Source organism: Zeus faber (genome assembly GCF_960531495.2).
Source record: "Zeus faber genome assembly, chromosome: 16".
Lineage (NCBI taxonomy): Eukaryota > Metazoa > Chordata > Actinopteri > Zeiformes > Zeidae > Zeus > Zeus faber.
In genome coordinates, this window is record NC_137202.1 from 22,650,280 (window position 1) to 22,662,925 (window position 12,646).

The 12,646-nt window shown below is 50.1% G+C and overlaps 1 protein-coding gene across 1 annotated transcript in view; it reads right to left on the reverse strand.

The window, feature by feature from the left end:
• Positions 1-1,051: 1,051 nt before the first annotated feature.
• LOC307242257 (uncharacterized protein) overlaps positions 1,052-12,646 on the reverse strand; it is a 100,900-nt gene continuing 89,305 nt past the window's right edge. The window contains 9 exon segments of the mRNA XM_080016640.1: positions 1,052-3,428; positions 5,378-5,457; positions 6,416-6,538; positions 6,671-6,754; positions 7,291-7,368; positions 7,761-7,923; positions 8,015-8,105; positions 8,850-9,407; positions 12,082-12,162. Coding sequence (XP_079872766.1) covers positions 5,398-5,457; positions 6,416-6,538; positions 6,671-6,754; positions 7,291-7,368; positions 7,761-7,923; positions 8,015-8,105; positions 8,850-9,407; positions 12,082-12,162 — 1,238 coding nt within the window. The 3' untranslated portion in view covers positions 1,052-3,428; positions 5,378-5,397.

Here is a 12,646-nt window from a genome sequence, read left to right on the forward strand (position 1 = left end):
GCTTCTCCCAAATACACCCAATAGTTTATTTTGATAGACCAAACATTTTGCCAATGTCTATGATCTGATGTTTTAACCCTTAATATAATTGATGCAACTGTGCTTGACTGTTATTAACTCATTATTTCCTTTACATTCATGTTGAGAGCAGCAGAGAGGACTCTGACATTTTTATGCATAATAAAAAGCACAAATTGGTGCATAAAGGACCCCCATACACCCACTTGATTTGTGTCCCGCTGGCAAGGTGTCCCTTATTTATCCACATTGAAGGTGGCAACAGTGGCTCGGACCTCACCAGGCCGGAACGAATGAACTGCTGCAGTCACAATTTAGCGAAGGGCCAACTACCCTGGAGATAGATAGATAGATAGATAGATAGATAGATAAAAGTGCCGTTTTCAGGGCCTTCTGGCACAGAGACACAAACAATGGAGTAGAAACATACACACCAGTTTATTGTAAAGAGGGGGCTAGGTGGAACAAGCCCTGGAGCGGATGGACAGCATGTCATGACAAGGGCTCCTCTCCTGAGTGTGTGTGGGGATGGGTGATTTACCTGTTGCTCTTTGATTACTCTAATGGGCAACAGGTGTACAGCCGCTGATCCTGGGCCCAATCACCTAGACCCGGGACAGGGGTGGCGGCTCAAACCACACCATCCCTTCATTACAATAACCTAAAGTAAAAATAGATAACTGTGAAAATTGCTTTTCAGTTTGCTCAAAATATAACTTTGTGAATTCTCGACGACTAATTCGTTATCGGTACCTGAAACGTTGCCACATCATGTTCATCACACAGCTCGTCCACTGAGAGGGAACTGTAACAGTCTTGTCTTGAAAACATCCCGACTGGCTTCCTTTCACGGGGCGTAGGCTTCCAGGCTTGACTACAAGGCCAGAGCTTTTAAATAATAGATTGTTTAGGAAAGCAAACACCTTTAAGGGGTTGTATAAACTATTCAAACACTCAAATACAGCTAACTCGGGTACGGGAAAAAGGAACAAAAAACAAGGGCAGAAGGAACTGATTGCAAAACCAATGCATTTTTATTTTGATTGTTTTTTTTTTTTTTTTTTTTAACTTTTTTTAGTTTTTTTTTTTAAAGACTTCTGAAACATCTTGTGGTGGCGTCATTGCTGCTATAGCCTCTAAAAGAAGACCTTGAATAACCAAAGTGCTAAATAGTTACATTTCAATGGCTTCACTGTGTTAGTAAGAATTGTACATTGAAAAAATCCGCTCAGGTGAAAACACATATCAAACAAAATCGACAAAGTTGATTGTTAAACCATATCAAAGGATCCCCCGACCCCGTGACCGATATAACAAGAGGGTGAGACACGCCAAATTATTTTGACTTCATTTGTTAAAAAAAAAAAAAAAAAAAAGAAAAAAGAAAGTGAAAGTCCTTCACAGGGGGGGTTCCCCGTCCACAGCAGACACGTCAGCACGCTAGGTCTGAGCCATCACACCAGGAGAACACCACACTCGACCTACGGTACATCAGGCATCTATTCCAAACCAAATAACAAAAGAATTCCTCACGCAAGGCAGGTCGACCTATCGGTGACCCGTTCGATAAACAACCCCACTCCGACTCTGCACTGCATATACGGGTTCCCGAGCCCTAAAAGAAGACCACACCGTTTCAGAGTTAAAACACAGCTTTATTCGAGGCTTAGATGACCCTCCGCCCGTTTCCAGTGTTTCCTCGTACGACGGGCGACGGAGAGCCACCGCCGGCGACGGGTCCTCGGCGTCGAGTGGGGTCGCCGCGGAGGAGATAGCCTCGACGAAAAAAAGTAAAAAAAAAAAATAAAAATAAAAATGCCCCCACGTGTTTCATGAACGTCACAGCAGCCTCTTGAAAAAACCCCAAAAATCGACACACTGCTAAAATGAATACGGACAGTCTAAACAGTGTACAGAGACTCCTACACCTTATAGCCAACACACACGACACAGTTATAATAATACAGCCCACGAGCGTTTACATTCAGATGACCCCTCTCTCTCTCTCTCTCTCTCTCTCTCTCTCTCTCTCGTGGCGGAAGCCGACCTTCGCTTTTTTATCTATTTTTTATTTATTTTTTTTACACGGACAGACGAGACGTTGAGACCCTCGAGGAGCGACGGAGCTTATTCCTCCTCCCGACGCTTCCCGCTGTGCGGTCAAATGCCTCACGGTGATGTCTGAAATCGAAAATATAAGACAAAAAAACAGGGCGACCGACGTCAGGGCTGTACGTCTACACGGATAAAGGGATTTCTATTTAGTTCTGGATACAGTGTTTTGCAAACTTGTAAAAATTGGTACTCAAAATAATGTGAACAGCATGCGTGAAAATATGAGTACGCTGAAGGGCGGCTCCGCGCAGGGTTACATCCCTTCCCGTTGACGGCGGGGAGTAACCGAAATTTTGCAGAACTTTTTTCTGTGTTTTTGGAAATTTCCTGTTAAAAGTGAACCCAGCTTCTTTCATATACAAACATTATACCTGCTATAATAATTAATTGTACAAGAACATGTGAAGTTACACTCAAATCTTCCTTAAAAGAGGAAGTTGGAGGAGGCAGCCCCTTCCCAAGTGCGCCCTCTACCTTTTTGTCGTCGTCGTCTTTGTTTTCTTTTCAAGAGTTTTACACCTTGTAAATGTATGTACAGGAAGAAAACATCTGGCGTCAGTTCAGTTTGAAAAACAGAAAAAGAGAGAGAAAAGCAAAATTCAAACTCCCCAAAAACAATTTACATCCTGATAACGGGTTCCGAGAGAAAACTATAAGGCTCGTGTTGAAGTGGGATCAGAAGTGTTCTGTGTGTGGTTTTCTTTTTTTGTTTGTTTGTTTGTTTGTTTTGTTTTTTTTGTTGCGCCCGTTCCCGTCGATGCTTTCTGTACGTTTTCCCCCGCTCCCCACCTCGAAAAAGGAGATTTCTGTGCCGTCTTTGGTCGCAGGGAAGTAGACTGGATCCTCGGTTCGCACCTGAGTCCTTTCGGAGTTGTCGAAAACGGACGGTGCTCCATTAAAAAAAAAAAAAATACAAAAAACAAACATAAACAAAACAAAAAGAAGCTCTAGCAACACCATCGGAGCAACGGCACCGCGTCGAGTCGCGCAGAGACAGGAAGGAGGATCACGTTCCCGCGTGGAGACGTGAGAGGCGGGACGCCCCCCCCCCTTGGGGGTTTTGTTTTTTTTGTTTTTTTCCCCCCCCGACGGAGGGAGTCGGCTTTTCCATGCTCATGCTGCGGGGCAGACGGGGGGGGGGGGGCGCACCCTCTGGTGTAGAAAACCATGCGTTTGAAGTGGCGGGGTTTGCCGACCCCAAAGCCCCCTCCCGGAGGCCGAAATCCTTCCGCCCGGGCTCCTCCGGTCCCCCCCCCCCCGCTACTTTGGCTCCACGCCGCACGGTTCCCGCACGTCTGCAAGAGAAGGGAGAGGGCTCCGTCAGTTCAGCTCAGAACGCACGGTATTTGCGGCGCCGACTCATGAAAAAACCGCGTCTCGCCGAAAACCTCCCTCACGAAGTCGTACGACGACCTCGTCCTCAGGGCCGATAACGGTGAGACGCCGCCGAGCGGGCCGGGCGGGAACGGCGCTTTTTTTCTTTCGGCGGAATGATTCACTGCATACATATGGCGCGGACGAACACCGGGGATGGGATTTGGGGTTTTGGTCTCAGTCACTGATGGGATCGCAATCTCGTTCTTTTGTGCTTGAAGAGGGGCATTGTGAGGTGGGGCTTTTAGCGCACAAAGCAGGGGGGGACACAGATGGTGCCAGTGGGATGATACAATGCCGAGGTGTATTGTGCTCAGTGCGTCTGCTCCTTTTGTGACCGTGTTGCACACACACACACGCACAAACACACGCACACACACACACACACACACACACACACACACACACACACACACACACACACACACACACACACACACACACACACACACACACACACATAAACACACACACATACACACACATACACACACACACAGCTGACAAATGCAAAATCGCTGCCAGGTCTACTATTCTCAGTCAGCTTTTTCAGGCAAAATGCACGTTCAGAGCCGCTTAGTCGGGCGGTGCCGAGGTATATGAATGGGGTTGGGCGGAGCTGAGCGCTGTGGAGCTGAAGAGGGCAGGTTACAGTTTAGGAAGACCGAGCGGAACGGGGTTGAACGCGACAGCGGAGGGTCAAAGTGGAGCCGAATTGAGCCGCTGCGATCATAAGTCAATTTAGCGGTGAACATCTAAGGGCACACAATGCAGTGCATTAAGTTGAAGGATCATAGAGGTTGATGACATCATAAGGTGTACCGAACTATACAGAAGGAGTGTGGGTATAAAGAACAGAATGGTAATGTTAAATAATAACGAACTGACCGATATGACGTCGGTGTAGAGCAGCGATTCCCAACCTATGAACGCGTCGCGGGGGTATTGCAAGTGCACTTCCAAATCATCCGCAAAACGCATCGATTTTATTGAAAAAATGGATTAAAAAAATTATTAATTACATAAATGTTTTTAAATGTAAAAAAAAAAAATAATAATTTTATGGTAATTTTTCTTTAAAACCTTCAAAAATGCATCATCACTAAGCCCGACCACGATCGACGTGCACCTGTACATTTTTGAACTTGCGGTGATAATCAAAATGACTGCTTGGCCAGCATCAGGCACACCGTAAAGGAAAGGCGGACAGGTGGGACAGTCCCCGCTGTCAAACAAAAAAGAAACGTTCGGAGAAAGTATAGCACCGAATATTTATCATTGCAATTTTTTTTGGACGGGCACGGAAGACGAACCGTTACCGCCGCGTGTGGTGTGTTCCGAGATTTTATCGAACGAAGCTCTGAAGCCGTGCAAACTGCGCCGTCACCTCGAGACAAAACACCAACAGGATGCGTCCAAGCCGCTTGAATCTTTCGATAACAAACTCAAGGAGTAATCAGGGCAAGAAGAAAGTCATCGATACGCCACGCGTGGGCACCGAGAACGCAAATCCCGATCTGTCCGACAGAGCTGTGCCGCTTCTGACGCCTTTCCCGACGACGTGCCTCTGTGAGACTGGCTTTCCGGCGCTTGTGGCCTTGAAGACGAAATACAGGAATAAACCGAATGTTGTCGTCCCTGAAGCCAGACATCAAGCATTTGGTGTCCGCCCTGCACCATCAGCCTTCTCATGAGGTGAGTTCATATTAACGTGCTCCTGTTATTGTTAGTTTCACGTAGCGAACGTTACGCGAAAGTTCCAGGGATATAAGGTTATTTTTAACCCACCTCTTTTTTTGTTTTACCGCAACTGCGCCGTATGTATGAGAATGCATATGATTGAGTATTAAAGGTTATCGGTCTACAGTACCTGATGGAGGACCCCCATCACTACGAGTGAAGCTTCTTCTCTCCGGACTTTCTTCTGCCGTTCCTTCCTCCATCGCCGTGCTGGAACAGACACACGCACACACACACACACACACACACACACACAAAACGCGCTGCGGTGAGGGCGAGCGCGAGTCGAAATCCAACACAACGACCGGGGACGCCGGGGTGAAGAGAGAGGAAACCAGGAAAGAAGGGTGAGAAACAAAGCGTAAAACAGCACGTGTGTTAGCATCAGAATCTTTTATTTGTCAGCAGGATGTCTATAAATAAGAGCCTCCCCCCCAGAAGCCAGACACCTGAGAGTGGAGAAAACTGCTGTTAGTAGAGTGTTAGGAAATCAGAAGAGAAACACTGAGTTAAGGCATCGATTAGTGACACAACCGGCGATGACGTGAGGTCCGACCGAGGAACAGTGCGAAGATAAAAGAGGATCCAAACCGCGCCCTAATGAAAAGCAAGCGGCGGGATCCATTTTGTGACACGAACGCAGCGGTCACACCGACCAAACCCGGCCGAAACACAAGCTTCCATTCCGAGGCTGCGATCCGAAGGGCCTGCTCCATAAACCACGTTTGTTTAAAAAGGGGGGTGCGACCAGAGACCTTTGTTTTTTTTTCACCCGTTTTGTCCCAGATCCGAGTGCATTTTTTAAGACGGAAAATACCGAGGAAACAAAGCCCTCAACCACCGACGATGGGATCGGGGAGCCCATCGAGGTCAGGGACGTACTATCCCAAAACCTGGAACGCTTCTAAATATACCGGCAGGGAACGAACCGCGCTATAGCTCATGTCAGACCAGCTCCCCTGAAGAAGGCTGTAGATCAAGGCTGTTTATCTCCACCCTAGTCTACGTAAGCAAACTGGGCATCGTGATTTATTGCAGCGGCTGGAACAACCTGTTTAAGCCTGAAGCTCCTATGGACTTTCTAGTCTTGTTTGTCCGTGTTAGTCTCAGAACGAAGGTTTTATTTTTTGCCAAGGAGGCGGAGCCGCCCCGCCCTGCCCGTGCCGACCTCTGACTCCTCCTCCTGCAGGGTGGGAGTGGGCCAGGGCTCTCCGTGATCCCACATGCTCCTGTCCTCTCCCTGGTCCTCTGGTGTGGCCGTGGTCACGCGTCTGACGACCTTCCTGATGACCTGAAGTACAAAGGGCGCGAAAAGGGGAGGAAAGAATAACACTGAAAAAAAAAAACCCTTACTTAGTTCCCCATAATTGTAAGAAAAAGTATCAGGGTTCAACAGACGAGGGCGAGAGACAGACTACATTACTTTTCTGGTGACAAGGTTGCCGTCGTCATCGATATAGTGTTCCTCTGTCACGGACTCGCCTGGAAAGTTCTTGGCCTGCTCCCCCTGCAAGTGTTTTTGATTAAAGAATGACTAGAGGACAAAAAAGTGAATCACAACATCAGAAAGAATGAATCCCACAGCAGCAGCGGCAGCACTGCTGCCACCACCACCACCACCACCACCACCACTCCAGCACTCCACCACACTGCACCAACTGAGAACAGAATATCCAGGTCAGGAAGAGGCTGAATAATAGGTTAGTTCGTTTCGCAGCATTCCTTCCAACAACCCGTCAAAAGGCAAAGGGAGGGCGTCGGCACTACCAGCGCTGACGCATGTAACAAATGTACAGCATGCATCTGTGTCTGAACTGCGGCTCCCCCCTTTTTCAAACACATGCACACGCATACACATGGGCAAAAAAAAGCTCAGCTTTGTTACGGGTATACAAAGCAAAACAACCCTAATGCACCGCAGTTACACACCACTGACCGTTGCTATGGCCAATCAAAACCAAACCAAAGCAATCAGAACCAAACCAAACCACACCAAACCACACGGGTTCCAGCCCAGCCTTCCCTCCAGGTTAGCCAGGGTACCTTCAGAATGACCCGGCGCCTGAAGATTTTGGTGGTAACAGTGCGTTCCTCCTCCACGCTGGAGTCCGGACTGACTTGCTGCCGGACGGCGTTGGGAGGCATTACGGGGTTATTGCCGCGGCGCGTCGAGAGTGTCAGGAGGAAATGGATTTGGGGGGGAGAAAGGGTTGGTTAGCGTTTTTGAGTATTCAGCGCTCCTTTAGGAAGCGGTGCCATTCAGCTCCGTAAATCGCTGTTTCGAAAAAAAAAAAAGAAAAAGAAAATAGGTGGAATGTGACAAAGGTTTTGGGTGCATGAGAATACATTTATGATGGGTGGCTGAATCCTCTTCTGCCCCCTGCAATGGAATGTATAGGAAAAAAAGACTTTCAACCAATGTTACGGGGGTAGCTTCCAAAAGACATTTAGATCATACGTTCTCCTCACTCCATTGAAGTACATTTTGGTTTTCAATCCGTTTATTTAATTACCTGGACTTTCTTCGCCGACACCAGCGTTCCCTCCGTCTTCCTGCCGTTGGAGGAGTCTTGCGACCCGTCCTGGTGAGAGTGCTGTGATTGGTCACCATTGTGCCGGGACCTCCCTGATTCACCTCTGGATGAGGAAGTGATGGAGTCACTGGAGTTCTCTTGGCTGTAGGAGGACAGATCAAGGAGGAGGTTCCTGCGGTCGATTAGTCAGCTCGTCCCGTTTGACTCGCATGCACGTTTTCAAATTTCCGCACCTGTTTTCCTGTCTGTCCAGCAGGTCTGAGCTGACGCTGCGGCCTGGTGTGGGCGGCTCCACGTTGACGCTGGACGAATCGCTATGCCAACCTGGAAGTGAACACACATCTTTTTCTGCCTGCTCCACTTGACGGCGCACGTCCTTAACCCTGTCCTCTGCCACGTCCTCTTCCTCCTCCTCCTCTGAGCCTCCGCCTTTCTCCGCCTCCTCCGAGCGAGACCCGAACGCCCCCTCTGACCTTTCTTCGTCTCCGTCCCCGTCTTCCTCCTCCTCCTCGTCGGAGCCGGGCTCGGCCGGCTGGAGCTCCGCCAGCGCCTCGGCCCAGGTTCGAAGCGGCTCCCCGGCTGCCTCGCCCGTCTCCGCGCCCCCCTCCTCCCCCGTCACGGCTCCCTCGACCCCACGTAAAACCCCCTCGCCCCCATCCTTCGTCCTCCCGCCCCCGCGTGCACTGTCCTCGCGTTTCCCTCGGACCTCCTCGCTCGATTCCTCAATCTGCTCAGTCCTGTCCTTCATCATTCTTTCAGTTTTTATCGCCGCGCCATTTCCGTCCGGCACATGCTGAACTCCTCTCACCCCGTCAGCCCCGTGTGCTGCTCCTACACCCCCGCGCTCCGTGACCTGCTCACATTCCATATCGGCATACTCACCCTTCCCTTCTGCCGCACTATTTTTGTCTGGAGTGTTTCTCCCGTCTTTTGCCACCTTCTCACACTTTCCTTTTATAGCCTCAATCAACTCCAATGCAGGAACCAACTCCGTCTTTTCTACCGTGACGTTTGTAGAATACACCTTCACAACCTCCTTTACAATCTCTTCCCTCACATTCTTTTCACCTCCGCTCATTCTCCTTCCCTCTGGTGCCCCATCGGGTGGGCCCGCGTGCCCTCCTCTCGCCCCGTTCCCCGCTTTCTCTGGAGATGAGGGAGCGACCGAGGACACAGACGAGGGTGACGGGGAAGAGGTGGAGTAGGCCATGTCCACGTCCAGCTCGCTCCTTTCGGGCGAGCAGAAGTACTTGGGCTTGTGGTTGAGCGCACCTCCTTGGAAGGCGCCGCCGTCTTCCTCCTCGCTCAGCAGCAGCTGGTCGTTCAGCGCAATGTGGGGCTTCCTGACCGCGAAGGCCACCTGATCGGGGACGGGCATGGACAGGGCGAGCTCGCAGGGTCTTGGGGGGCTCCTAGGGGGGCTGTCTGGCTCTCCACTACAGGGCTCTATCTCCGGAGGCCGGTGCAGGGGCTGGGGGTCTGCCAGCGCAGGGGAGTCTGGGTAGTAATGGTGATGGTGGAGGGAAAGGGCGGGATTGGGTGTGACTGGGAGTTCGGGCTCCAGGAAGTGAGGGTCGGAGTGCAGTGTGGCGGGGGACTGCAGCTCCGCTAGGATGCTCTGATAATCTGTTGGTGACAGGAGGACAAATGTAGACACACGCACGCACACGCACACACACACACACACACACACACACACACACACACACACACACACACACCAAAGCCCACAATGCAAGAAGTATGACACACGCACATGCATGCACACACATACAGATTTAAACATGTGGAAAGTATGACGTGGACAATGGCACAGGAACTGTAATGTAATGCATGTATCCAAACAACCACCAGCCGAGGTGGAGACACGCAGTGACACTGATGCCATCATGAATCATCGCCATAAGGGAAACATGGCAACAGACACTACCCTTTTCAGACACTACTAGTGCTACATAACAACCTCTCTAAAGAGGAGAAAGCAATTCACGCAAAAAGAAGAAACACAATTTGAAAATGTTTGCAAGCTAATGTCATATAGTACAGCACTCAAGTGAGTAATTATTTTTTGTTTTTAATTGTGGAACCACTTACAATTAAAACATAGTTAAGACACAAACGAGTGTTTGGTGATCAGATTAGACATTTAACTTGTGTCACGGTAATGAAGTCCATATTAATTGTTTTATGTTGCAATGGTATGATTCATAATTAGTAGATGTTTGGTTACATGCTCACATGAGAGATCAAGGTGAGAAAGAGGAAAAGGAGTAAAATATGGGGGAGGGGGGAGCTAAATTAATATTTCAATTGTGGAGGGGTCAATGTGGACGTGGGGCTGTGAAGGGGCGGGAGGGACAGGGGAGGGAGAGGAACACTGGCATGCAGAGCAAGGGGACAGGGAGCGGAGAGGAGGGGAGGAAGGCACGGGACTGGGGCAGCGCGAGCTGGAGGGTGACACCCTGGGGAGGGTGGCCAGGGAGAGGGCGGAGGGCTGCCTGGAGGTCCCGACCTGCTGAGCCCACAGGGACTCCCGGCTCAGCGACTTAGCTTCGGATGGGTCAGTCCGGGGGACGGGTGAGGGTGGGGAAGAAGAAGAAGGAACGGGGGAGGCGGGTGGCGTGGGAGAACAGGGCACATCCTCAGGCTCCGTCTGGGGAGACGACGGCCTGGTCGCGGGGGAGGAATGGGCCGCGTCGGAAACAGGTGTGGGAGGCGGAGAGGGAGGGAGAGCAGGGGCGCAGGGCAGGGGCGAGGTGATGAGGGGGATGGGAGAGGGAGGGTGGGGGGAGAAAGGGAAGGAAAGCGAGAGGCGTGGGTTGGCGGGCGGAGGGTGAGGCTCGGGGGAGGGGCACGGGGAAGGAGGGTGCGCCGGGCTCAGCTGCAGCGGCGGGAACTGCGCCGGAGGAGCCAAGTCCATCAGCGAGATGGAGGACTGGTAGCTCGGCGAGCGACACAGGGAGAGGGGGCGGGGGCGGGGTGCGGGGGGAGGGGAGGCTGGACGGAACAGGGCGTACCCCCGGGGGCGGGCTCCACGGGCCGGGGGAGGTTCGACGGGGGTCAGGGGGATAATAACATAGACTACGGGGAAGGAGCATCGACAGAGAGGAGACAAACAATGAAGGAAAGGAAGAGGAGGAAAAGAAAGGGCAAAAGTGAAAAGACAGCCACGTAAAAGAATGACCAATGAAGACACAATGGCGGAAACAAGACAATAAACAGCAAATACCAACTGAGGGTGGCTTCTGGGAGGAGGGCGGAGGGTTGGGTGGGATGAAGGGGACAAGGTAGAAGTTAGCTCTCGCAAAGGACGACAATACCAACAGCACAATGTGTTGTTATCAGTGGGTGGGGAAACCGCTCGAGTGGAGGTGGTGGGAGCAGGAAGAAGAGGAGGAGTAGGAGCAGGAGGAGGAGGAGGCGGTCTGGTTTCGCAGAGGGAGAGGATTCGCTCATGTATCCAAGGAGGGCTCAGAGGAACTGGAGGATTACTACGATCTAAACTAGATCAAGAGCCAGGAGTGAACGGAGTAGTGCGGACACTACAGGGTTACTGCTCTAGAGTCGAGGTGCAGCAGCAGTCATGCATGAGGGTAAAATCATCAAAGATTCACTAAACAGCGGATTCAACTACAGTCAAAGGTAATTTAAGAACAACTAAAGTGTTACGGCATGCACTCGGCTAAGATGGCATTTTTGGTGATGGCGACTTTGAATTAAGTGGTTGAGTTTTATTGGTGGTATTCATCAGTGGGGCTTACATTAGCCATGCTGTTCATTATGGTTATTGTCAGATTAACAGACGCCAGTATCCAATAAATTCCATAATTCCAATCGACATCAATTTCATATTTGACCAAGTTGTGTCTTTTCTGTTGCATACTAACATTTTCTCACATTGACACTGAAAGGGAAATATGTGAATTTTACGATGTCCATGTTACAAAGTGGCATGCCTTCGTAAAATAAATGGCAAATCTCACTCTATTTGTTCATCTAGGAAATAGGATTTAGCACTTTCTACCGGCCATTTACCAAGACAAAGATAATTTCCAGTCAGGCAATAAAAAGCATTGTGTTTAGATGACTACTGAAAACAAAAGCAAAAACCGACACCTTGGACTGTTTACGATCCCTGCCTTGGAAAATGGCCTGTTAACATTTGAGGAATAATAAAACAACAGGGGAGAGGTAGCAGGGAGAGGTAAGAGGTCAGCTAGATAGAGCTAAACTTTACCATCAGCCTGATCCCGGAAAACAGCGTTATCATCGGCAAAACATCTTGTGCCTGAAATGTTACCATAGTCAAATATCGGGCCCTCCAACAAAGTCACAATATCCATCCGATTGACTTTGGTCAGCACTGCAGTTAAGGCATCCGCTGTAAAAGAGAGAAAAGAAGATGATGTGAATCGATGTGTCCAAATCTCCACTTGTAAAAAAAATACCGCCGAACACAATAAAATGTAGGGGGAAAGGGGGACGATTCTGGATTCGCCCTCGCTCCGAGGCAATCTGAGCCTGTTCTAAGACTGTCCTCTGCACTGAACACCGTGTCCTGAGGGGCACTCGAGGGCTTCCGAAGCTCAACAAAGAACCGGCCTCCTCCTCATCACACTCCAGCCAGAGACAAGAGGCTGCGCTCTGCATCGCAAAGGAGGCACATTCAGAAACCCTGCTGCTTCCCCCAATCATTTGCTGAATTTAAGTACCCGCAGCCTTATTCATTCCTGAGAAAATGGAGGAGGCCTGAGAGCGAGGCAGCCAGTGACGGATTGACGAGAGAAGGTGGAAGGAAATGTGACCCAGATAGACTTCAAACGGGTCACAGCGAACGGGGGACTTGATTTTATGGAACCCGACGA